The following is a 23,294-nucleotide window of genomic DNA, read 5'->3' as shown; positions in this document are numbered from 1 at the left end:
ATTTCAAGTTTTTGAAGATACCCCATCAAACACTACTTTAGTTTTCATATTCACTGATATTTTATAAGTATTGAATTTAACAGATTATTTAATTTCTTTCCATTAAGGCTAAACATAAAATTATGTCAACTAATTCAAATCTTTAAATTTAAGCTATATAACTAAAATATCGACAATAACGAAAGTAATCTTTAAATTAGATTAAAAATTAATCGATATTTTTGCTACTCAAATTCTTACAAATTAAAATGCTTATTAATAGCAGATTAGATTGAGGTATAATCTAACCAATTATACATATAAATTTTAGTACTTAAATCCTTATTAATTTAAGAATTTATATTACGATGATAATTATCATTTAAGTTAAAATTAATTATCAACCACTCATATTGATAAAAGTAATATGAATTTATTTTTTATTTTTGATGGTCATCAAACATTTGTAAACTAAACCATAGGGTATCTGGCAATATAGGAATCTGCCTATTATTTTTAAAAAATACCTGCAATTAATACGAAAATAATGAATAAAAATTAAAGCACTTTCACTAATCAAAATACTTACAAATTTATTAGTCAAATAGGTAATTAATATATTTTGATTTAATAATCTATTAATTATATTGTTTTCGACTATATTATTGATATTTAATAAGGAAAATAGATATTATCTTATAATTATACTTACGGTTATTAAGAAACAAAATATTATTACTTTTAAGATAAAAATCTTTTATTAGTATAAAACCTTCCTTAAATCTTTAATCTTAGTAACTCATAAGAGTTAATTAATAGTGATTAAACCCAATTTTTATCACTGTGTAGTTATGTAATAATCAACGAAGATTATTTGGTTTACTTATCTTTACATAATTATTATGAATTAATATTATATAAATTAGATTTATCTACTTTAATATCCACTTAAATATTTAATTTTCATTAAAGTTTTATGAATAAATTTTGGACTGTTGATTTAGGTTCATATTATCCTGTGATATTTGATAATGATATTATTTTCTTTTGCGAAATTTATGAATTTCCTATTTGCCAACCTTTTTCTTTGCAAGCATAAAACTTTATAATGCAAGCCACTTAACTATAATTATTTCCTATAAACAATCCTACTACTTTTTATTAAAAAACCAAAGAAATATTTATATTTTATTATGGAATTATACAAATATACACATTTGATTTACTATTTCAGGCTGAGTTAGATCTTGGTATTCAATATTCATATAATCAAATCACATAATAAACATCTATTTTTTAAACTGAAAGATATGTATTTTATTATGATTCAACTTATTTCTATAAGTTTGATATGGAGATTAAACAATTCTAAATTTTAGAGGCTGTGACAATTAATGACTTTAGTTAGATTCAAGTTGTAAACTTTTAATAGTTAGGTAGCACTTCATATGTAAAAAAATCTGGAGAAATAATTGACACTAAAAATATGATTATTATAAAATCCCAACAAGAAAACAACAACTTTATTGGTTAAATATAAATGGATGATACATTAGTCCACATATTTTAATCAGTGAATGGAGTTTATTGGCATAAAAATATATTAAATATACCATTTTAAGTAGTAAATTTTACTTCAAATTAAACTCTTTAAGATCTCTATTTTGAAAATGGGTAAAATTTAATAGCATTTTACGATAGTAGTTTCTAAAGTCTATTTATTTATGACATCATAAAAAACATAACATAAGTTGGCTAAATAACTTTTAACTATAAATTTGATTTAAGAATCAAGTTAGTTGATTGGAACAATTATAGTTTTATATATGTGAATGGTTCAAGTTTTTATTTTTACAATCCAAAAAATAATACTAATTAGAATGTAAAAATTCGCCAGTTAAACTCTAATATTGTAGATTACTAATACTGCTAATAATAACAAATTATCGTGGCTTAAACTTAAAAATAAAATATATATATAATCAAAGTAATTTTAATTAATTAAGTTATTTATTATTTTAACTTATCAATAATATTTAATAGATGTCAGATTATACTTCATCAAAAGTCTAAACATAATTCTCATATTAAAACCAATTAATTGTCTTAAAGCTTAAATTTATTCTGAAATGTGATGAAAATATATTGATAATTTACTCGCCTACTGTTTAAATTATAAATATACTTACTGGAAAATATGAATCGGCATTTTCGGGGGTATTAAATTAATTACTAATTTATTTATTTATGAACAAAATTTTTATTTATTATTTTTTTAAATTTTAGGTTAGTTTAAATAATTTTTTCAATGATGCACAAAATATACCAATAATAAATATACAAAAGAAACTTATAATATGCTAAGCTAATACTCAAGTTAACTACTTTTAAAGAAATGACTTTAGAGCATATATTGATTTTTTAGACAATAGATAAAATAGTACAAATATTTACTATGATTTATTAAATAATGCTTTAATAAGAGTAACTGGAGTTATTAAAAAAATAACTATTATGACTATTCCAGGCGATCAAGTGTTATTTACATACTACACAACCAACTCATTTTTATAAGGAGCAACATACTATTTTGAGGACCAAACAAGTCTAATTGTAATTGATACTACTCCTATAATTTACTTATGTAACTATGTAACAAGAAATATAACAACATTTAACACATATGTTAAAGATACTTAAGGTATATTAATGTATCAGGATAAGAATATCCTTTTCTTTTATTCATATTAATTTATTACTGCTTTAAAGTATCCAGAAATGTAACTTATTGAGGTGTTTTCATTACAATAATACAATCAAACAAACATCATAGATGTTAAAATAAACTAGCTACTTTAAATATTAATAGTTTAAACAACAACAGCTTTTATTGCTTTTGATCTTACAGAAGTGCTTCTTGTATAGGAAATTAGCTTATTTTAGTATTAGAATGTTTAGAATATATATTTAAATGAAGAATATTAAGTATACTATAGTATTACCAATCTCTCACTTAATCTATTCTATAAAGCAATACTTGTTGACTCTTTACTATTTGAACCATTCTAATATAATATTTATCCATACTTAACTGAGCCAATTTTAATATCTGAAAACCAATTCATATATATTACTTTTAATTATTTAAATATAATTTAAGTAAATTTCTTGAAAAATACATTAGAATTAATTTCTAAAATTTAGTTATAAAATATCCCTGATAATTTCTTTTATGACTAAAATTAGAATTAAGTATTTTTATTATACAAGTAAAGCTTTTAGTTAAATAGTATAAATATTAGAATACTTAGTTCAGGAGAAGTGTTTTTAAATAATTTTTAATAAGGTGATATATAAAGTGCTTTTATATGCAGTTAATACATAATTCTCCCTAGTCATAACACTATTTAAATATACAATATTAAATCTAATTAAACATAAAGCATTGATTTACCAAATGTAGGTAAAATAAAAATTGCTTTTAAACTATAATTAAAATAAATTAGTCAATAAGCAAATAATTGGTGGAAAATACCTTTTGAAGACAATAAAAGATTTAATACCAATGACTTGATAAATGAAGGAACATTTGCAAAAAATATTTTTATATTACAAAAATAAGATTATGGTAACACGATATTAATTTTAGATTTGGTTAGTGTTAAGTTCACTTTTTAAAAAAATTTAAACAATTGGAATATAATGAATATTGCTAATGATCCTATTAAATAACTAATTTATATAGTAAGCAATGAAGCAACTACTTATATTTTTAGTTACACTTTAAATTTTATAACTTATATTACAAATCCTTGTTTGAAACAAGCAATTATTTCTTTCGATTAGAATTTTGTTTATTCTATCTGTCCATTTGATATTATTATTTACAATGGAATAAGCTTTGAACAATAATTTCCTACAATAAATAAAGGGATCACAGAAGCAAATAATTTGATTAATATGAATTATAATAACTTAATTATGGTAATTTAAAAAAATAAATTATCAATAATATAGCTGAAATATAATGATACTTATTCAACTATTTATGAGTATGAATAATCAAACTTCATTGTTTAAAGCTATAAGCTTATCTAAGATAATAACAATCAAAATTATGCATATATATTAATTTCAAACTATTAGAATATATCTTTAATATAGTTACCACTTTCTACAAATAAATTATGCTCTGTATACATACAATAACAGAATAGAATATCTGAAAATATTTATACCTAAGAAATACTTGGCTAGACAACTAAATCCATCTAATAAATTAACTAAATACTTTCTTTGATAGAAATATAATATTTAGATGGATAATCTATCGAATAAACAAATTTTGAAGTTCAAGACTAAAACATAGATTAAACTCACAAACTGAGCTTAAGATTATTTTCTAAATATGAAAATAAAATTCTATGGCAAAATGATATTAAATTATCTTCAATAGTGTCGAATTTATTTTTAAAATAAATGACTCTATCAATAACAACTCAAATAAATTTAAATTTAAATAATACAATTGAAAATTTTTAAATGTTGAATGTTTCTTTAAATTTAAATGAATCACTCTATTTAAATAATTTTAAAAAGGTTTACTTATAACAGTTAGTAATAAAAATAGAAAGTCTTAGCTAGATTTAAATTTCTAATTGTGAGTTAGTTGTGATAGACTAATTGTTTTTAAAAGACATATAATAACACGAATAGTTTATATTTGTTTTCACTAATAATACTAGTGTTTTGATTAATTAGGTTTATCTTTCTGATTTAACTTAGAGTAATATTTTTTAGATTAGTTAAAGCGAATCTGTGAATATATCAAATGTTACTCTATCAAATTGCTCTGATTTAAATAATGCCTTTGAATTGTGGTAAATAAATAATCTTAAAATTGTGAATACTTCAATAATTTAAAGTTCTTTTTCAAATATTTATTTTATACAAAGCACAAAAATATCAACTTTTTAAAAAATTTAACTAATAAATTCAACCTAAAGTGTAATTGTTTAAGTAAAAGAATAAGATATTGGTACCATTTAATATTTGAGTGATTAGGCTATATTAACTGATTTAGAGATAACTAACTGTGTAGATACCATTTTTTCTTTTAAAACTAACATTTTTGAACTTTCTAATTTAAAAATTGATCTTCTCTAAATTTCATAAAGTATTTTGATTATTCAAGCTAATTAAGTAAATATTGCTAATTTAAATATTACAAATACAGAATATTTACCTTCAAGATTAGATGGTATTTTAATTAGTATAATAGGCTTTACTGACTTTTAGATAAATAATATTAATTCAAGTAGAAATTAAATATCATTGATTTCTTTAAACTAATAAAATAATGAGGGAAATGCTCTTATTTCTTAAGCAGAATTCATAAATTCTTCTATTCTTGGTAATAAACCCTTAATACTTTTAAACAACCTGTCAAATGTTAAGTTATAAAATATATTAATAGAAGGCGTAATTAATACAAATAGCTCCCTAATTTCTATAGTTGTTATATAAAATTGTGATATAGTTACAATTTACAACAGTAATTTTACAAAGAATACAAACATTAAAGGCCCAGGAGGAGTAATATATGCTCTTGAAAATAAATTAGTTACAATATTAAATTCAAACTTTAGGCTTAATACTTGTAAATTGCAAAATGGAGGAGCTATTTATATGATAAATATTATTCAATTAGGGGTTTTGTAGATAAATTTAACTTAATTTATAGAAAATAAATCAGATTATTCTTCTGGTGGCTCAATTTTTCTCTAAAATAATAATTTAATCATGCAAAATTCTATTATCAGGTTAAATCAAGCTCAAATTGGTGGAGGAATTTACTATGTTTAGATAATACCAGATTTTTTAATCGATTTTTAATTAGGCAGAAATAACAATAATACTTTTAAAGATAATATAGCATAGATTTATGGATAAAATTTTGGTTCAACATTAAGGAAAATATTTTTAAATTTAGAAAAAATAAGCATTCCTAAAACAAGTTTAAAATCATAATAAAATGAAACGATATTTATAAAATAATTTAAAAGTGGAGAATAAATAAATTTTGAACAAATCTAATTACTTGATGAAGAAGGCAATCCTATGAAATTTATAGATGCTAACTCTACTTAATTTTACCTATTAAGCAACGAGGTTTAATCTTTAGTTCAATAAATAAGTATCTCTGTATCATGGGATTAGTAAAATAAAGAAATACAATGTATTGGATAACTTCAAACAAAATAATTTTCAGATGGAGGTTTTAAATTAGATGTTCAGGTTTTTTACAAACCTATTTCTAATATGTCACTTAAAATAATTAGCAATTCTTTTCCCTAAATCAAAGACTCAAAAGGAAATATAATATAAAGTGCAGGTCAATTATAATAAATTTTGAATATAACATTAGAATAGTGTTAATTAGGATAAATACTTTAAAATTATGGTAACTCAATAGCATGTGAAACTTGTCCTGATGGTAAATATTCATTAAATTTAAATGACCAAGAGTGTAAATAGTGTCCCGAATAAGCTAAAAACTGTTCAGGCACGAATATTTAGCTAAAAAGTGGTTATTGGAGAGAAAATGAAAGAACTGACAATATTGTTTATTGTAATTTTAATCCTTTATCTTGTCAACCATAGCTCCCAACTTCAAAAGTAATATTTTAAATTTTAAATAGATTTTTGCTATATCAAAAAAAAAAAAATAACAAAATTTATATTATTTCTTTTTTTTTTCTAAAAGTTTGTTATATTTTTAATTCCTAAAATTAGTTAGTTTCATTCAATTATTTCATTATTATAAATTTAAAAGTTTAACTGTATTGAAGGTTATAAAGGTCCACTATGTAGTAGTTGTGATACGTATGGCAATATTTGGGGATCCAGTTATTCTACATTATTTAAGTCTTTTTAGTGCTAAAAATGTTAAGAAAGCTTTTATTCGATAATATTTTTCAATTTATCTATTATTTTACTTACATCTTTTTATATTTTGATCCTTTTGAAAAGAATTATAGCACAAATGGAATTTAAACTAACAGGATATTTTTTTAATAAATTAGATATCATTTATTTAGGAACTACTTGTAAATTTTATCTTTATTAATTATTAATATTAATTACTTATTATTTTATCTAATAGTAAATTAATCAGATAGATCATAAGTAATATCTAAAATTTTAACAGATCATTTACATATACTTTCTTAATTATGTATATTTACTTCTAATATGCCTAATTTCTTTACTTTTCCTGTAAGCATCTCAGGAAACTCTGCTATTATTACTAGTAAATCTATTGATTGCCTTTTTTCAAAATATCCTTAATTATAGCCTTTATGGTTATTTTAATCTCTTTGGTCCTTATCTTTACCGATCACAGTATTTTTTATATATCTTATAATTGGAATAATATTAGATTAATAAAACGTTAAAATTTTTATCAAATATCTTCGAACAGCATCTATTTTTATTTACTTTTATTTTTACCCCATGATAATTACTATGGCTTTTAGATCACTAAACTGTATTTCTATAGGAGGTAAAGAATATCTTGATCTAGATATGAATATCTAGTGCTACGATAGCAAGATGCATAGGCCTTAAATATTATATTTTAGTGTTCCTGTAATAATGGCTTGGGCACTAATAATTCCTATTATTCTATTTTATAAGATTTACCAAACAAAATACAAATAAAACTCTATATTCCAACAAATGAAATACTCTATATTCTATGCTGGATACAAAGAAAAGTACTATTATTGGGAGTTTTAAAAATTACTTTATAAAACTTGTTTGATTTCAATGTCGGTTTTGTTGAAGCAAAATACTTCTTTTCAAGTAAATAATCTTTTTTATTAAATATTTTTTTTAATTAAATAGCAAATAAAATTTTTGTGGACGGGTATTAAAAAAAAGATATTATAGCTAAACGCCTAATTAAATTCAATTCCATATTTTGATATTATTTTTAATACTACAAATTTGATTGTATAAACCCTCCCATAATAATTAATTAACTTCAATTAAATTTATTTATTTATTTTAACTCTTTAAATTTTTAATTTAAAAGGTAGGCATTATAAATATAATTTTATTATTAGAATTTTACTTTATAGTTAGATATAAACCTTTTATAAGAGAATACTTTAATTAATTGCAGTAGAAATCTACATTGATATGTGCTCTTTCTTTAAATTTATCTTTTTTATAAGTTGCAGCAGACTAAGTGAACCCTTTTTGGATAATACTATTAGTATTTATTAATATTCTTTTTATCGTCACGTTGATAATGGGGCTATTAAAATTCATAATAAATTTTGAGAAGAATAAAAGAAATATTTTTTAAAAACTTATTTATTTCATTAGCAAAAAATATCCATAATTGCTTGATGTTTAAATATAAAACAAAAATAAAATAAGATCACTATTAAAGTTAATGAATATTAAATTTAAAATTAAAAAATATGTTAAATATTTAAAGGTTAAAAATAATTTATCTTTAGTGGAATTAGCATCCTCTTAACAAAAATCTAAAAAAAGTAAACTAACTGCGACCTAATTATGTAATTTTTAATTGATTTCTTTTTTACATATTGAAATGAATTCAAAAATTTAAAAGTTTCAAAAGATAGAAGAATTTCTTGTAAGTTCTCAGGAAAATAATTTTAATCTTAAGAAAATTCTATTCAATAAAAAAGATTGTCTCATTTCAAAAAATAAGAACCATGCTAATAAAGTAATTATAAATTTTTCTAATATAGCCACATTGAATTATTTACAATTAGCAAATAAAGAGATATTTTCTTCAAATAAGAGAAGCTTTATAAATCATGATATTTAATCTAAATAACGTCTATAATAAAATGAATCTCCTCTTAAAACAACTAAAACAAATTAAACGAGTAATTTTATTTCACAAAAATTAAATTTAATCTAATAAATTTAAAGTTCAAAAAAGGAAAAATTCATCAAATAATTATTTTGTAAGCAATATAAATTCATCAAATTATATTTTAGACCCAAACAAAGCTTTTTAAAACAGTAATATATCACACTCAACAAGTAATTTAATTTGATTTTTTAAATTAAGGTTAAAATATATTAAAATAATTTAAGGCCCTTAATGGAAATTTTCTCCTAACTTGAGTAGCATTGTAGTTAACTACTTTAAAGATGACTTTATTTTAGGAAGCTAAAGCAATATTTATGATAAAAATAAATCATCTAATGAAAAAAATTGATAAAATCATATTTGATTATGTTATCTTGAAATTTAATCTATTAATATTATTATTAACTAATAATAGATTTAAATATTTTGTAAATTGTTTTTATTTTATAATCGTCTAATTTACTTATTTTTAATATAATATTAATTTGTTAAAAATTTTTTTTCCTATTATTATTCTAATTTTTAGTCTGTTTTTCCATAGAAATTTTCAATCTTAATTATATATTCTACTTTATATTATTAACTATATTTAATTAAATTTATAAAAAAAATCATAAATATGATAAATGTAAATAAATGCAAATGTTTTTATATATATATTTAATGAAACAATAAAATATCATCCACTTATTTTTCTAATTATAAATGCTAAGCACATGAATATTAAGGCCAATCCTAATATTCCAAAACCTATATAAGTTATTATACAGTAAGCTAAAGTAACCTTGTATAGAGAACCACATTCACTTGAATTATTTATTTGAAGTCCAATTAAACAAGTAAAAAAGCCAATTCCAACTAAAGATTTTAAAGGATACAATAAAATGCCCAAAGGGCCTTTTTCATTGTATTCTTATTTGAGAAAGATCTCCTCTAAAAATTCTAAAAAGAATAAACCACTGTTTATAAAAAATAAAATGCTTATAGATAAGGCCCATTTTTTGAGAGTTTCGTTTTCGCAGTAGTCGTTATGTTCATCATATTTTTAGAATATATAAAATAAAACACCAAAAGTAATAGAAGAGCCTGTTGCAAATACTATTTTAATAATTAAATAGCATAAACCAAGACAAAGAGTTTTTGCAACTTTAGGAGAGCTCTATGCTGCTTATTATTCTGTTGCTTATTATTAATTCATATTTTTTAAAGCATCTTCTAAATTTTTTACATGTGTTTTTAATTAATTGTTTTAGGTGTGAGTATTTTATGCTTTTTTAACATAATCATCAAACTAAATTTCATCTAATTCAGGATCGATATTCTAATTTTATTCTTAAATCATTTTATTTTTTTATTACTACTTAATAATTTTAATTTGATATTTTTCGTTTTATTAATTATAACTAAATTTAAAATATCTGAGTATAAATAGAAAATCACAATTATAATAGCTCTCTATTTAGATAGATAGAGATAGATAAAATTTTGATTCAGCTTTGAGATCAAATTAAATTAATAATTTATTTAACTTTAATCAGAGTATTTATTGATAAGATTTATTATTGATTATGATAAAGATAATGTAATAATGCATATTCAACTACTGTTTATAATACTGAACAGATTTAAAATAAGCAAATTTTAATAGCAAAAAGATTGACTATTCATTTTCAAGAAAGAAATAATTTTTTTTAAAGAAATTTAGGTAGCTAAAATCATTAAAGTTATGAAGGAAATAAATAAATAAAAGTATGAAGAAACATTTAAAATCAATTTTTTCAAAAATTTACTGCACTTAGTTTCTTCATATTATCAGGTATTTTAATTGATCTTTTGATTAATGATATAATAGCCAACAATAATTAAAATTCTACTTTAAGATCAAATACGTTTATTATTATCTAAAAAATTTTTAAGTTAAAATAGATTGTGATTACAATAAATTGTTTTGATTTTCGAGCAATAAGTTAATTAATCAATATTTTAAATAGCTAATTTAATTTTAAGGTAAATTTATTTAGACATTTATTTCTTAATTAATAAAATTAGCTTTATCAAAAATTAAATAAGCAATCTAATTCATACAAAAATATTTGTTTTAGAATTAATCAGTTTAAATATCAAGTATTTTATTAAATAAATAACAATAGAGAAATATAAAAATATTTTAAAATTTTGTTAGTTTAAAAATCTTAGTTAATGATATATACTTTTGCTTAAGATTTTTTAGTTTTATTAATATATAATTATTTAATTGAAATAGAGGAAATTTAGTTTATCTTTTTCAATTTCGTTCAAGCATTAACATTTCTTATAAAATATAAGTTATAAGAAAGTTGATTCTGTTATTAATTTTACAAATAAATGAAAAGTAATATCTAATATTCTCTTTAAAAATGACTCAGCAATATTTTGAATTTCTTATTTGAAAGTTATTGTAGATTTATTCCATACATGCATACATACATGCAAGTGTTTATTATACTAAAATAATTATTTTAAATAGAAAAAAATATTGAAATGACAAATTCCTCATGTGTAGTTTTATTTTAAAATATTATTAAAGTAAATAAATAAATACATAAAAATTATAATGTAAATGCTCGTTAATTAAGGCATTTTTTTTATTAAATTTTTTTTTTTTTCGATTATGGCATTAATTTTTGCACAAAATTTTTTAATATTTTGATGATATACTTTTTTCATTTAATTAATAACAATATATCAGAAAATAAATTTTTGTTTTTTATATAATCTTTAATTTTATTAATATAGTTCTAACTATTATTTAACTATCAATAATAAATAAGGATAATTATTTTTTGATATCGTGAAGTACTTTTGTTTATTTGTTATTAAATTAATTTTAAAATAGATTATAATCTTATAAATCTTCAAAATAATTAATTGTGAAAAAATCAAATTTAATTAATATTTAAATAAATAAATCAAAACAAATATACTTTTAATCAGTTGTTATTAGCTAATGATACAAAGAGTGAAAAATATTTATGATAGGTTGATATAACTGAATTTAAATTCAAATAAATTTAAAAAATATCTTTAATTTCTTATTAAAAATAATTAATAATTTTTAAAAATATTTTAATAAATGTGAGGTGTATAAATTACTCAACATCAAAATATATTTCAAAGAAAATTAAATAAATCTTTAAGCTGTCAACTAAAAAATATCTAAATGCATATTTGAATCTACTAATAATTATCTGACTGTAAATAGAATTTGAGCAAATATATTTTTTTATGCAAATATGTGTATCATTTAAGTAGGTAAGAAAGATAGGATTTATTGAATATGCTGGACCAATCAATTATTGATTTTAGATGCTTATTTATTAATTTGAATTAATTTATAAATATATAGATTGATAAACCCAGTCTATCTATTTAATTATAAGAATATCATTTGAGTAAATTTTTAAATGATATATGAGTTAAAAAAAGGTTAAGAAAGTAAAATACAATGTAAAGAACAATAAAAATAGCAAAAACGGGAGCGATAGCAGTCAAATTTCTGACTTGCTTTTAATCAACAATATTAATTTGACCAATGCTAATAATAACACTGAAACGACTGCTGAAACATTCAATTTTACTAAATAAGAAACAAGCATCTTGCCAAATATAAATAATAATGCTAAAGAAAGCGAAACAAATTCATAGAAAAAGTTTAATAAGATTTTATTAGATATTTCAATTACTTCAAACAGTCCTTCATAACTTTAAAATTAGAATAACTAAACAAATTAATAAAATGATGCTTCATTAGCTAATGAGCTGAAAATAGAATAAATATTCACTTCAACTACAATTAATAACGAAGTATCTTTACCTCAGATTGAGAAATCATAAAGACAGTAATCCATAAAAAAATATGATAAACAAATACAGGAATTAGATCAAAGCAGAGAAAAGTTATTATATAAGTCAAAAGTGACAGCAGCTAATACTTCATAAAATTTTTTTTTCAACACTTTTTTAAATTCGATTAGAGAAGAAGATGCTTAATTTGAGTAAAAATAATAAGAAGAGGAATTATAACTTAAAGAGAGAAAATAAGTAGAACTAGCTAACTTATTCAGTGATCCTGATTCTAATTTAAAAACATAGTTTAAAGTGGATTAAGCAATTAAAATTTTAGAATAAGCAGCCTCAAAATATTATCATAAAGATAATGTAAAACAAGTAGAAGTAAAGCAAGTCTTTTATATGAAGAGAAATGCTCGTAGTAGCTCTCCTAAATTGAAAAAACTGCTTCCTCATCAACTCTAGTAAATAAAAACTAAAAATTTTTTAAATTCAATATAAGAGATTCAACCAAGCTAAGAATTTATTAAATCAGAAGATAATAAAATTTAGAAATTTAATAATGAACCTAAATTAACTTCGATTAAAAAGTAAGTTTAAGATCAATAAACAAACAGCAGATAAAATTATTTTATTTCCTCAAAAGAAAACAGTAGTTCACAATCAAATAGGATAGTTAATTTTAACGATGACTCTCTTTACTACTTCAAGAAAATGATAATAAGTAAAAAAGAGCTTAAAACGTAAAAATCTGATGATAATATAATAGATAGAAAAATCAGCTCATCTCCTAGTAATAATAAACAGCATACGAATAATAATAAAATCCCTAAAATTAAAATGTTAGCACCTCTTCCTATAAAAATAACCTTCACTGATAAAAAAGACAATGATCTACCTTCTCCAAATGAATAGCCATAATAGGAAAAGTATCTTATTTATTACAATTCAGATAGATAGATAGATAGATAGATAGATAGATTAACTAATTCATAAAATTTTTTAAAACGTTTAATTAAAAATTTAGTATAAATTTACATTCATTTTTTCAAACAAAAATTCTACTTAAACAATTTTTTAAAATCAGAATATTCTTTAAATACCATGAATTTTGATTAATTATCACACTAATACAAAAAAACAATATTTTCTGAAATCAATAAATATAACTTAAACAATATAAAATAAATATTTGCTATTTAAAATACTATAAATCCTCATTTATTCTTACCAGCCTCTCCCATATACTTTTAAGCATTAAATGGTATTATTTTCAATTATTTTTAATGATTGTAAATTATAAAGAGATTATGTAAAAATTAGATTAAAGGTATATAAATATATAGCAAAAATAAATTTATTTTATTAAAAAACTCTAATATTAATAAATAATAAATTCAATTTTATTAAAATTTTGTAGTTATAAAAATGAATTCGAATTTGCTATGAGTGAAGCTGCTAAGTAAATGATTAATAGACCTGTGCTCCATAAAGTGAATAGACTGAGAGAGAAAAAGATAATAGATTTGATTTAGGAGCTAACTTAAAATGATAAAGAAGTTAATTTATCTGATAATAATCTCACATCGATTTGTCTTGACTTATTAATGAACAAGTTTAATTCTCTTTAGGTGAATCTTGAAGTACTTAAGCTTTCAAATGTTGGGATCACAGACGATTCTATTAGTATAATATCATGTGCTCTTCAATTAAATTAGCCATTAATTGTTTTAGATTTGTCGAAAAACTCTATTACTAATATTGGGTGTTTGGAGATAAAATTTATTATTTAATCAAATATCAATTTGAAAGAGCTTTATCTTAGTTGGAATAAATTTAATTCTGATGGGGCTTCTTAGATTTTAGATAGCATCTAAGCAAAAAATTCCTTAAAAGTTTTAGATCTCTCAAACAACTCTTTGGGAAATGGTACTTAAGCAAGCATAAGTAATTTAAATTCTAAGATTATAACTATTTTTTTATTCAGTTTTTACTTTCTAAAAGGAAAATTTTTGATTTCATTTGATAGATTAATGAAATTAGAGTAAGAAGATGGGTTAGTTCATTTAGATTTAAGAGTTAATTAGATAAAAAAGGAGCAGCTTATTGAAATGGCTCGAAGTATTTAATATAATTAATCAATTCCGTGCATTCATCTCTCATATGGTCATGAGTGCTACATGGATTCGTGCAATAACTTAAAAATTTATTCATAGGATCAACAAGTTTAACTGCCAGAATACTCAGAATTTCTTCCCATCTATCCAATCAAGTAAGATTAAGCAATCCTATTTAAAAATAGATAATTTATTCATTTTTGTTAACTAATTAACTTTAAATAGAATAAAATCTACCAACCACTAACCAATACATCTAATGTATAGTTTACATTATAAACAATACAGTTTTTATTGATTAAAGATAATTGATTGCTATTAACTTAAAAACAAACAAGAAAATTTCTTTATTAAATTCAAAAATTTGCTAACATATTTATACAACATAATTTCTTTAAATCGATAAAAAAAATGATTAGATACTTATCAAATTCATATTTAAAATTCGAATTATCTTAAATATGAAGATTTTTAGTTTATTTATTTATTGATAATTATTTTTTACATCAATTGTAAGTTGAAATATCAAACAGTAAACTCATTTAAAATTTATTGTAAGGATCTTGAAATTTTGTTTATAGTGTGGAATTGTGGTTTTTATGAATTATTTTGATGAATATACATTAATTGAAATAGAAAATTAAATTATGTCTATTTTATTTTCAAAAGTTATAAAAGACCGTTTAGAGCTAAAAAAAATAATTTATTTGAAAATTTTGTAATGGCGGAGTCAGAGAACTGCTGGATTTGTGAAGGATGGATTGAACACGAGTTTGAACTGAATTTGAATGTTTATAACCTTTTAAATTTCTACCGAGAAGAATAAAATCTCTACTTACATTTAGAAATAGACGAGTTTGTCCCATGTAAAATGCTGTAAAGTTAAATTTAATAAGGAATGTTTTCTATCTAAAGAATGATTCCACCATAGACATCTCTCAAGTATTATTTTTCATTTGATGGAAGGACTGACATAATTTTAAGTTAAGAAACAGAAATAATTAAAGGAAACTTTATTTAAGCTATGAACATTTAAAATTAAAACGACAAGGCCTCAGAGTAGTTAGAAGAATAAAACTAAAATAATAATTTGAGAGACTTTATGAAAATTGAAAATGGTATTTTGCTTATGAATTAATTTAACTTAATCAAGACAGGTGATCCTCAACCATATTTAAATTAATAATATCAAACTTTAGTTAGCTCTCTACCCAGATAAAATATATTTCTTTAATAAAAGGATTCAAGAGAAGAAATACTGCTGAAAGAGCTAGAATAATCTTAGCTTATCTTAGAAAAAAATAAAAGCAATCGCATTTCTAAAAAAATTGTAAAAATTAAAAACTGAAAAAGCAATTTAATCGCATTGAATTCATAAACTAAATGAAATTGATAAACTCAAATTTCTAGTACTCTATATGTAATAATATGCCATAAAAAGATATAATCTATGTTATATAATAACTCAAATTTTATATAATATATTTTATTTGATATAATTATTTCATAAAAAGATCTAATCTATCTATCTATTTCATATATAAATAACTCAAATTATATAAATAATATTTAAATAACATTATAATTTTTTTGTGAACAAAAATACTTCAAATTATTTTCAAAATAAAAAATGTTAGTTGAATTAAACTTCTTTGCCTATTCAAACGATGGCAACAACCTTAAAAATGAATGTTCTTACCTAAAAAGCTAAAGAGGGTATATTTTTGATGTTTTCATTTATTTTTTAATGAAATAGCATTTTTTCTAGATAAAGATTAAGAGAATAAAAAAATAAAAATTAATAGTCAAAAAATTGTTGTATTTTATTTAATTCCTCTTAAAGTAGTTTTTTTTTGAAAGTTTGTTTTCATGAAATATTTATTATTTATTATTTTGTATTTTTTAATTATTTATTAGTTTGTGTTATGTAATTGTAATATGAAATTACATTTTGTTTCAATTAAAAAAAATGATACTTTATTCTTAGGTTTTAATAATGATTTGAAGGTTTTCAGAATTTAATTTTATATCAAAATAATTAAAATATACTTGATTCAACGATAGATAACCTAACATTTTTTTTGCTATTGTTTTGTATAGATAATATAAATATTTTGAAAATTGAGAATAATACTGCTTTTTTTGGCAATCTATTTTAAATATGACTAAAAAATGATTGTAAAGCATTCCATTTAAGCCTCAATTAATTTATCAAATTTAAAGAAGAGGAGAAGCAAAACAACTAATCAATTTGAAAAGTTAATGAATGAATTATTAGCTTTATATATAATATATACTTAAAACAAATTTTACTACTAATTAATTAATTAGCTAATTAGAATTCTAATTTATTTAGTAAGTCTGTTTTTATTTAATTAAGGCAAAAATGGAAATAGAAGAAACCAAGACAAGACTTGTTATTTTAAGACAGCCAAAAAAGAATGAAGACTAAAATAAAAATAATTAATTATAGCTAGCTAAGAGAAATCCAAATGAAATATAGCAAAGAGTTGTCTAAATCATTTACAAGCCATTAGCTGCTCAAAAAGAAATATTTTTATCGCATGATATGTATATTGAGTTTAATGGACTTGATAATGAATAAGGATTTTTAGTTTATAAATCTCTTTACAAATAGCTAAGACCTGTAGTTTCGCTTAATCATCTAAAATAGCTAAAATTTCTTCAAGTAAACTTAGATTAAACGTAAAGAGGAATACTTAACTTAGATCCTTTGATAAATTAGCTGGATTCGCTACAAAATTAAGAATATCATTAATTGGCTACGCGTCTTACAAATTATAAATAGAATCTTCACTACATAGCATAATGCTGTTTAAGCAGAAAAATTCCAGAAATCTAGAAAAGAAACTATCAAACTTTTAACACTTTTATGAATGAAGAGCTCAAGATTTTTTTAGAAGAACAAGATCCTTATGGATTTTATAGTTATTAATTAATTTAATGTGTAGATGATCTATCAGATGCAAGTGTTATCTAATCAGGTTGCAATGAAAATTTTATTAAGCTTTTAGGATCTGATTTAGAAAGTTATTATAATTTGATTATGCGTCAGGGTTTCTTTGAGGTTACTAATTATACCAAAAGGAATGAACAAACCTAAGAATTTATTGATATTGTAAAGACTCTCTTTGAAAACAACTTTGATATGTCAAGTATTATGGTGAGTGACAATATAGATATTTTAACTTTAGATGGAATCAAGATAACTGCTAAAATTGTTCCTTAAATTCATATTTGTTACGGCTAAGACGAAGATGGAATCATACCAGGTCAGAAATCAATTTTAGGATATCTCTATATAGTAAAATATATTTTGGATGAAAAATAAATTCAATATATTCTTGATGTGAGGCAGAATAAAAAAAAGGAGTTTAGTGAGCTAATTTATGAAGAGCCTGAATAATCATTCTAGCATTTTCAATACACCTGCTCTGCCTAGCATTTCAAAGAATTTTAAGAAAAACACTCAAAATAATCATTTTAATAAATTCCAAACGACTATTAAAACTGTGAATCTAAAACCTGTAAAATCAGGTTCCTGTGAAATAAATACTACAAAAAGTTGTAAAATTTAACAACTTATAAGTTAATGGAATATTTACTAACTGTTTAGACAAATATCATTCAAAAACAATCTACCATTCAAAACAAATTTGGCTCAACTTAATAAAAATACTCATTATTAATTAAATTCTCAAATATAAACAAACAAACATAACACTTCTTCTTTTAACTCTATCTCATTCTTTATATAAAAATAATTTATTATAAGAGCTTGATCAATTAATTTAGTTGTCATCAATAAATATACATAAAAATATTTAATTATATATTTATTTAATATCCCTAAGTTTCGAAATTATTAAGTATATTCTTGTTATGTATTTGAATATATAAATACAAATTTATTCACTTGTAATATCACTAAACTTCTACTTTTTACTCTATTTTATTCTTAATGTAAAAATAATTTGTTGGTAATAAATACTTCGTTAGCGTACTATCTGCCCACTGCTTCACTTGGCGCAATTTACCATGAGCTGAAAATTTTAAAAATGGGGGGTTATAAAAACGAATACTAACATTTTTTAGATTTTGCTTCATTCAAATTTAATTAAAAAATACATTTTTTAGAATATGAAAAAATAAAATTTACCTTTCTAACTATAAAATACCTATTTAACTGAATTATTAAACTAAATAAAAAAAATTATTAATTTTTAAAGAAATGGAATAATTTTTATGTGATGATTGATTTATATGCAAGAATAAATAACAATAATTGTATATGAATAAATAAACATTTTAAAAAAAACTTCTAATGATTTCATTATGTAGTATTTTTCTATTTTAAACTTTTTCTTAATATTTTATTTATGAAAATTGGTTTCCTTTTAGGAATATTTTGTTTTTCGTTTCATTTTCTATTTTTATCACAGCTGCAGTAAGTTGTAGGAATTCCTCTATTTAGTAAGAAAGAGCAATTTTAACAGTGGTTTTACCTTTTTTATTAAAAATTTAACTTATAATCTAAATTAGTTTGTTTTATTATTTATTTTACATTTAACTTTTAGAAACCATTTTTTATTGGTTTTAAAGATCATGTTATGAGCTGTGCTATTATCTTCTAGCTTTCTAAGCTTTTTCTTATTTCCTATAAATTGAATGCTTAAAAATTTGATAAAATCTTAATGAAATTACTCTATAAGCTTTTATTCATTTATCTTTTTTTTTATGGAGTGCTAAATATTTTTTCTGATCCTTTCTACTTATTTTCTAATAAAAAATAATGTAAATTAAAGTAAATTGATAAGAATTTTAATTACAATAACTCAGTTTCTTTCTTTAGCTTTTCCATTTCTTTAACTTGCTTTTATTATTTGACTATTCTTTTTGTATTAGTTTAAGAATCTGATCTCTTGCTGTAGAAATTATTATCATTTTATTATTAATTCTGCTAAGTTTGATATTGCTCTGTTTATTTAGTTGAATAGTTATCTAATTACTTTTAATATTATTTTTAATTTTCATAGGATTTATTTGTTTATTTGGAGGGATTTCTTTAACTTTCATATTGTTTTTGCTGATTTCCTTCATTTGTTTAATATTCATTCTGGAATGAGTTTTGTCTTTTCTTTCTTTTTATTTTTTCTTCTGATTACTCTTTAAATTTTAAATCAGGAGTTTTATATTCTTTTAAAGATGGGCTTCTGCTATTACTATTATTTCTACTTTTATTGTATGTTTCATCCTCATGCCTGCTCTCTTTTCTACTTGCATTTCTACTTCCGTTTCTACTACCATTTTAGCTTGCAAGCTAATTATTTTATCTTCTATAAAATATTTTATTTGAGCTTGATTTTTAGATGATTTAAATTCAAATAAATCAAAAATAAATACCTTAAATTTGCTATTTCTTCTAACAACTATTTTTCTCTAGCCAGCTAATTTAGTAATTCAGTTTTATCAGCGTCATTAAAGAGAGGTCTAGATTAAAAAGGAGTTGTACTAATATTACTATAGTTTTATGATTAGTAGTTATTTTCCTTATCGTTGTATACTTGGTTTGAGCTACTATAATTGTTATTTTAATTCTAAGAGAATTAATATTTTTATTCATGACTTTATGAATTATTTGTGTAATAGGAACTTCTATCTTATTATTACTATTATTGGTATTTTTATTATAAAAAGTAATTTTATTGATTATTATCTAAGCCACTTCCACCATCTGCTTAGGAATAGGATTTCTCTAATTCTTAGAGTAATTTCATTTAAGAATTTTATATTTTTTAGTCTATATTTGAAAAGCTATGTTTTAAAATTGATTTCTATGGCTTTCTTTAGCTTACAGAATCAACAGAGACATCATTGCTCTTTTTGTTTCTATAAAAGGAATTAGAGTCTAATAATGATCTATCTTTCTATTTTTTACTGCTTTCATCGTCACTATTTTCAGATGATTCGTTGTCATTCTCCAATTCTTTTTTTATTTCTGCAACCCTTCTATTTAACTCCTAAGTTTCTCTCTCGAAATTCTCAAAATTCTTATTCACATTCCTCTAAAATCTATCATGTTGATATATCTACTTATTATCTTAATAAAGATATTGTCCATTTGATTAATTTCTTTCCATACTATTAACTTTTTATCTATAGCAAACATTGCTATTGATTGTTTCTAATAAGAATTATTATTTTAAAATTTATAAATTTAATGAATTTTAAATTATTTAGAAAATATCTTTTGCTAGCTCTATATTTTTGAATAAAAAGTTAAAATAGTAAACAATTACAATGAGGACAGTATTGCATTTCATGTTCAGTGTTAAAAGTGTGATTGCTATGACAAGAGTGAAAGTGATGCTGAGCTTATTTGCAACACAAACAATCTTAAGAAAGTTAATTTTAAAAACAGTTGAAAGAACCAACGTGAGTGCAGCTGGTGCAATTATTATTTGAGTTAATGAAATTTTTTGAATTTCTATTGATATTTTGATTGTTCTAATGTGGTAAGTAGCTTATTTATGAAAAATTTTTATTGTCTAATACATTCCCCATAGTTTAAGTGATTTATTCTAATTCTTTGTTATGCTACTGCATTTCAGCATCATAATATTCATATTCGCCTTTTTAATCCCTCAAACTGTCCGAATAGTTAATGCTACTTTCATCTACAATCTTGTGTTAACTATTATTGTAATTATTTTATGATGACATTAAACTTTTAGAGAGGTCAAGTTCCAATTATTAAATACGCCTCTCAATATCTGCAAAAGTTTAGTTATTTTCTTCAACTCCATTAAATTTTTCTTTTGTTTCTATTTTTTAATTCATACTTTCTTATTATCTATAATTCCTACCTTATTAAATGTAGAAAATTATTTTCATAAATGTAATTTATTTTTACTCTTACTTTAAGCTTATTTCTTTTCCACAACACTTCTTGGTAAATCTGTGTTCATCTTTTTTTGATTATCTTTTATTAAATAATAATTTGAAATCCAAATGAAGAATCTACTAAATAATTACCATCAAATTTCAACTTTTTATTAGGAAATGTAAGATCACGCTGGTTCTTCGTTTACTATGATTTCTTGTAGTTTGACTCTTCTTCTGAATCACTAAAATTAAGAGAGTTAATTCTTTCTAATAATCTCTTTCATATTATGAAATTTAAAGTAAACTTGTTATTTATTTAATCCTAAGTTTTCTAATTTTTACATCTTTTAGTGAAGACATTCTTTCTTTGATAATTAATACTTACTCTTCTATTTAATGATTATTCTAAAATTTCAAATTTTATTAATAAAATTTGATTTTGTTTTGTTTGCAAATATTTTAAATGAAAGGTAGCAAGCAAATGAGCAAAAATTAAACTTATTAAAGAAAATTAATATTTGATTAAATCAACAATATCCAGTTAAAAATAAATAAATAAAACAAATAAATGTTTTAGTTAAACATTGTATTTATTTAAAATATAAATTTAAACAGTTCTATTTTAATTTATCTTATAATTTTAATATAATTTTATAAAACCTATCAATTAATTATCTATTCTGCTCAGTATTGTTTTGATAGGATAGTCAAAGTTTTCAAATTATGAATATTTGGCAAGTTTCTTTAGGAATTTTAGGTTTTTGAAGATAACAAACAATTAAAAAATATTATATAGTTAATAAGAAATTAGTTTTAATAAATTCCTATATCCTAATAAGTATTATAAACCTAATATATATTATTTGTTCTATTCAGGAATTTTATGTTTATTACCTATAATTTTTTTATTTATTATGAGTGCCAAATTTATACTAGATAAAAAACTCTTTTCTATTAGAAAAAATGTATTTTATGATGAATAATTTTGATGCAAAAAATATTTTTTTATTCAAAATATTAAAGGTGATATATTAATTTAGTTTATTATTATGAAAAACAAAATGATCAAATAAAATATTACTTTTACTTATAGATAATACCTTACACTGGAAGTGTTTTTTGGATAATTGATTATGAGGATACAGTTTTAATAAATTAGATTTTTTATATCCTAATAAGTATTATAATATGTATTATTTTTCTTATCAGGAAACTAAATAGTATTATCTATATATTTTCTTTTCTATTATGGATAAAGTGATTACAAAAATAAAAAATATTTTGTGGTGAATAATAGTTAAGGATAATTTACTATTTAAAAGTTTAAATTTATTTTAGAATAAAGTAAAGTGACTTTATTTTTTGATGTTTTAGTAAATTATATTATAAGAATTTTATAATTCATTATTATTTGTCAAAAATAGTCATATATTGTTAAAAATAAACTGTTTTATCTTCAAAATTATTGAATTAATATTAATATTTTTTACAGATTACAATTATAAAAAAATAGTTTAACATATTTTCTTAAAGAAAAGTATTTT

The 23,294-nt window shown here is 21.3% G+C and overlaps 5 protein-coding genes across 5 annotated transcripts; 3 read left to right on the top strand and 2 right to left on the bottom strand. All coding sequences in view use genetic code 6, as the record gives it.

The window, feature by feature from the left end:
• Window positions 1-2,022: 2,022 nt before the first annotated feature.
• On the top strand, window positions 2,023-9,248 carry TTHERM_00582260 (transmembrane protein, putative; the record flags this gene model as incomplete). Its single annotated transcript, XM_001018965.3, has 10 exons — window positions 2,023-2,196; window positions 2,266-6,657; window positions 6,815-7,088; window positions 7,145-7,845; window positions 8,078-8,260; window positions 8,489-8,570; window positions 8,627-8,743; window positions 8,793-8,909; window positions 8,956-9,069; window positions 9,124-9,248. The coding sequence occupies 10 exons, from the start codon at window positions 2,023-2,025 to the stop codon at window positions 9,246-9,248; spliced, it is 6,279 nt and encodes a 2,092-aa protein (XP_001018965.3).
• Window positions 9,249-9,578: 330 nt separating this feature from the next.
• TTHERM_00582250 (transmembrane protein, putative) lies at window positions 9,579-10,346 on the bottom strand (the record flags this gene model as incomplete). Its single annotated transcript, XM_001018964.4, has 1 exon — window positions 9,579-10,346. The coding sequence occupies exon 1, from the start codon at window positions 10,239-10,241 to the stop codon at window positions 9,579-9,581; it is 663 nt and encodes a 220-aa protein (XP_001018964.3). The 5' UTR covers window positions 10,242-10,346.
• Window positions 10,347-12,349: 2,003 nt separating this feature from the next.
• Window positions 12,350-16,192, top strand: TTHERM_00582240 (hypothetical protein; the record flags this gene model as incomplete). Its single annotated transcript, XM_001018963.2, has 4 exons — window positions 12,350-13,656; window positions 14,148-14,674; window positions 14,732-14,999; window positions 15,514-16,192. The coding sequence occupies 4 exons, from the start codon at window positions 12,350-12,352 to the stop codon at window positions 16,190-16,192; spliced, it is 2,781 nt and encodes a 926-aa protein (XP_001018963.2).
• Window positions 16,193-17,230: 1,038 nt separating this feature from the next.
• On the top strand, window positions 17,231-18,412 carry TTHERM_00582220 (hypothetical protein; the record flags this gene model as incomplete). The annotated part of the gene is made up of 1 exon (XM_001018961.3): window positions 17,231-18,412. The coding sequence occupies one exon, from the start codon at window positions 17,231-17,233 to the stop codon at window positions 18,410-18,412; it is 1,182 nt and encodes a 393-aa protein (XP_001018961.2).
• An 873-nt stretch (window positions 18,413-19,285) lies between these two features.
• On the bottom strand, window positions 19,286-22,191 carry TTHERM_00582210 (hypothetical protein; the record flags this gene model as incomplete). The annotated part of the gene is made up of 9 exons (XM_001018960.3): window positions 22,093-22,191; window positions 21,901-22,027; window positions 21,779-21,847; window positions 21,165-21,731; window positions 20,269-21,049; window positions 19,695-20,201; window positions 19,570-19,644; window positions 19,430-19,522; window positions 19,286-19,370 (listed from the first exon to the last, which is right to left on the bottom strand). The coding sequence occupies exons 1-9, from the start codon at window positions 22,108-22,110 to the stop codon at window positions 19,286-19,288; spliced, it is 2,322 nt and encodes a 773-aa protein (XP_001018960.3). The 5' UTR covers window positions 22,111-22,191.
• Window positions 22,192-23,294: the final 1,103 nt, after the last annotated feature.

Source organism: Tetrahymena thermophila (assembly GCF_000189635.1).
Source record: "Tetrahymena thermophila SB210 genomic scaffold scf_8254592, whole genome shotgun sequence".
NCBI lineage: Eukaryota > Ciliophora > Oligohymenophorea > Hymenostomatida > Tetrahymenidae > Tetrahymena > Tetrahymena thermophila.
Note: the sequence above shows the minus strand (reverse complement) of the source record. Positions and strands in the feature narration are given on the sequence as shown.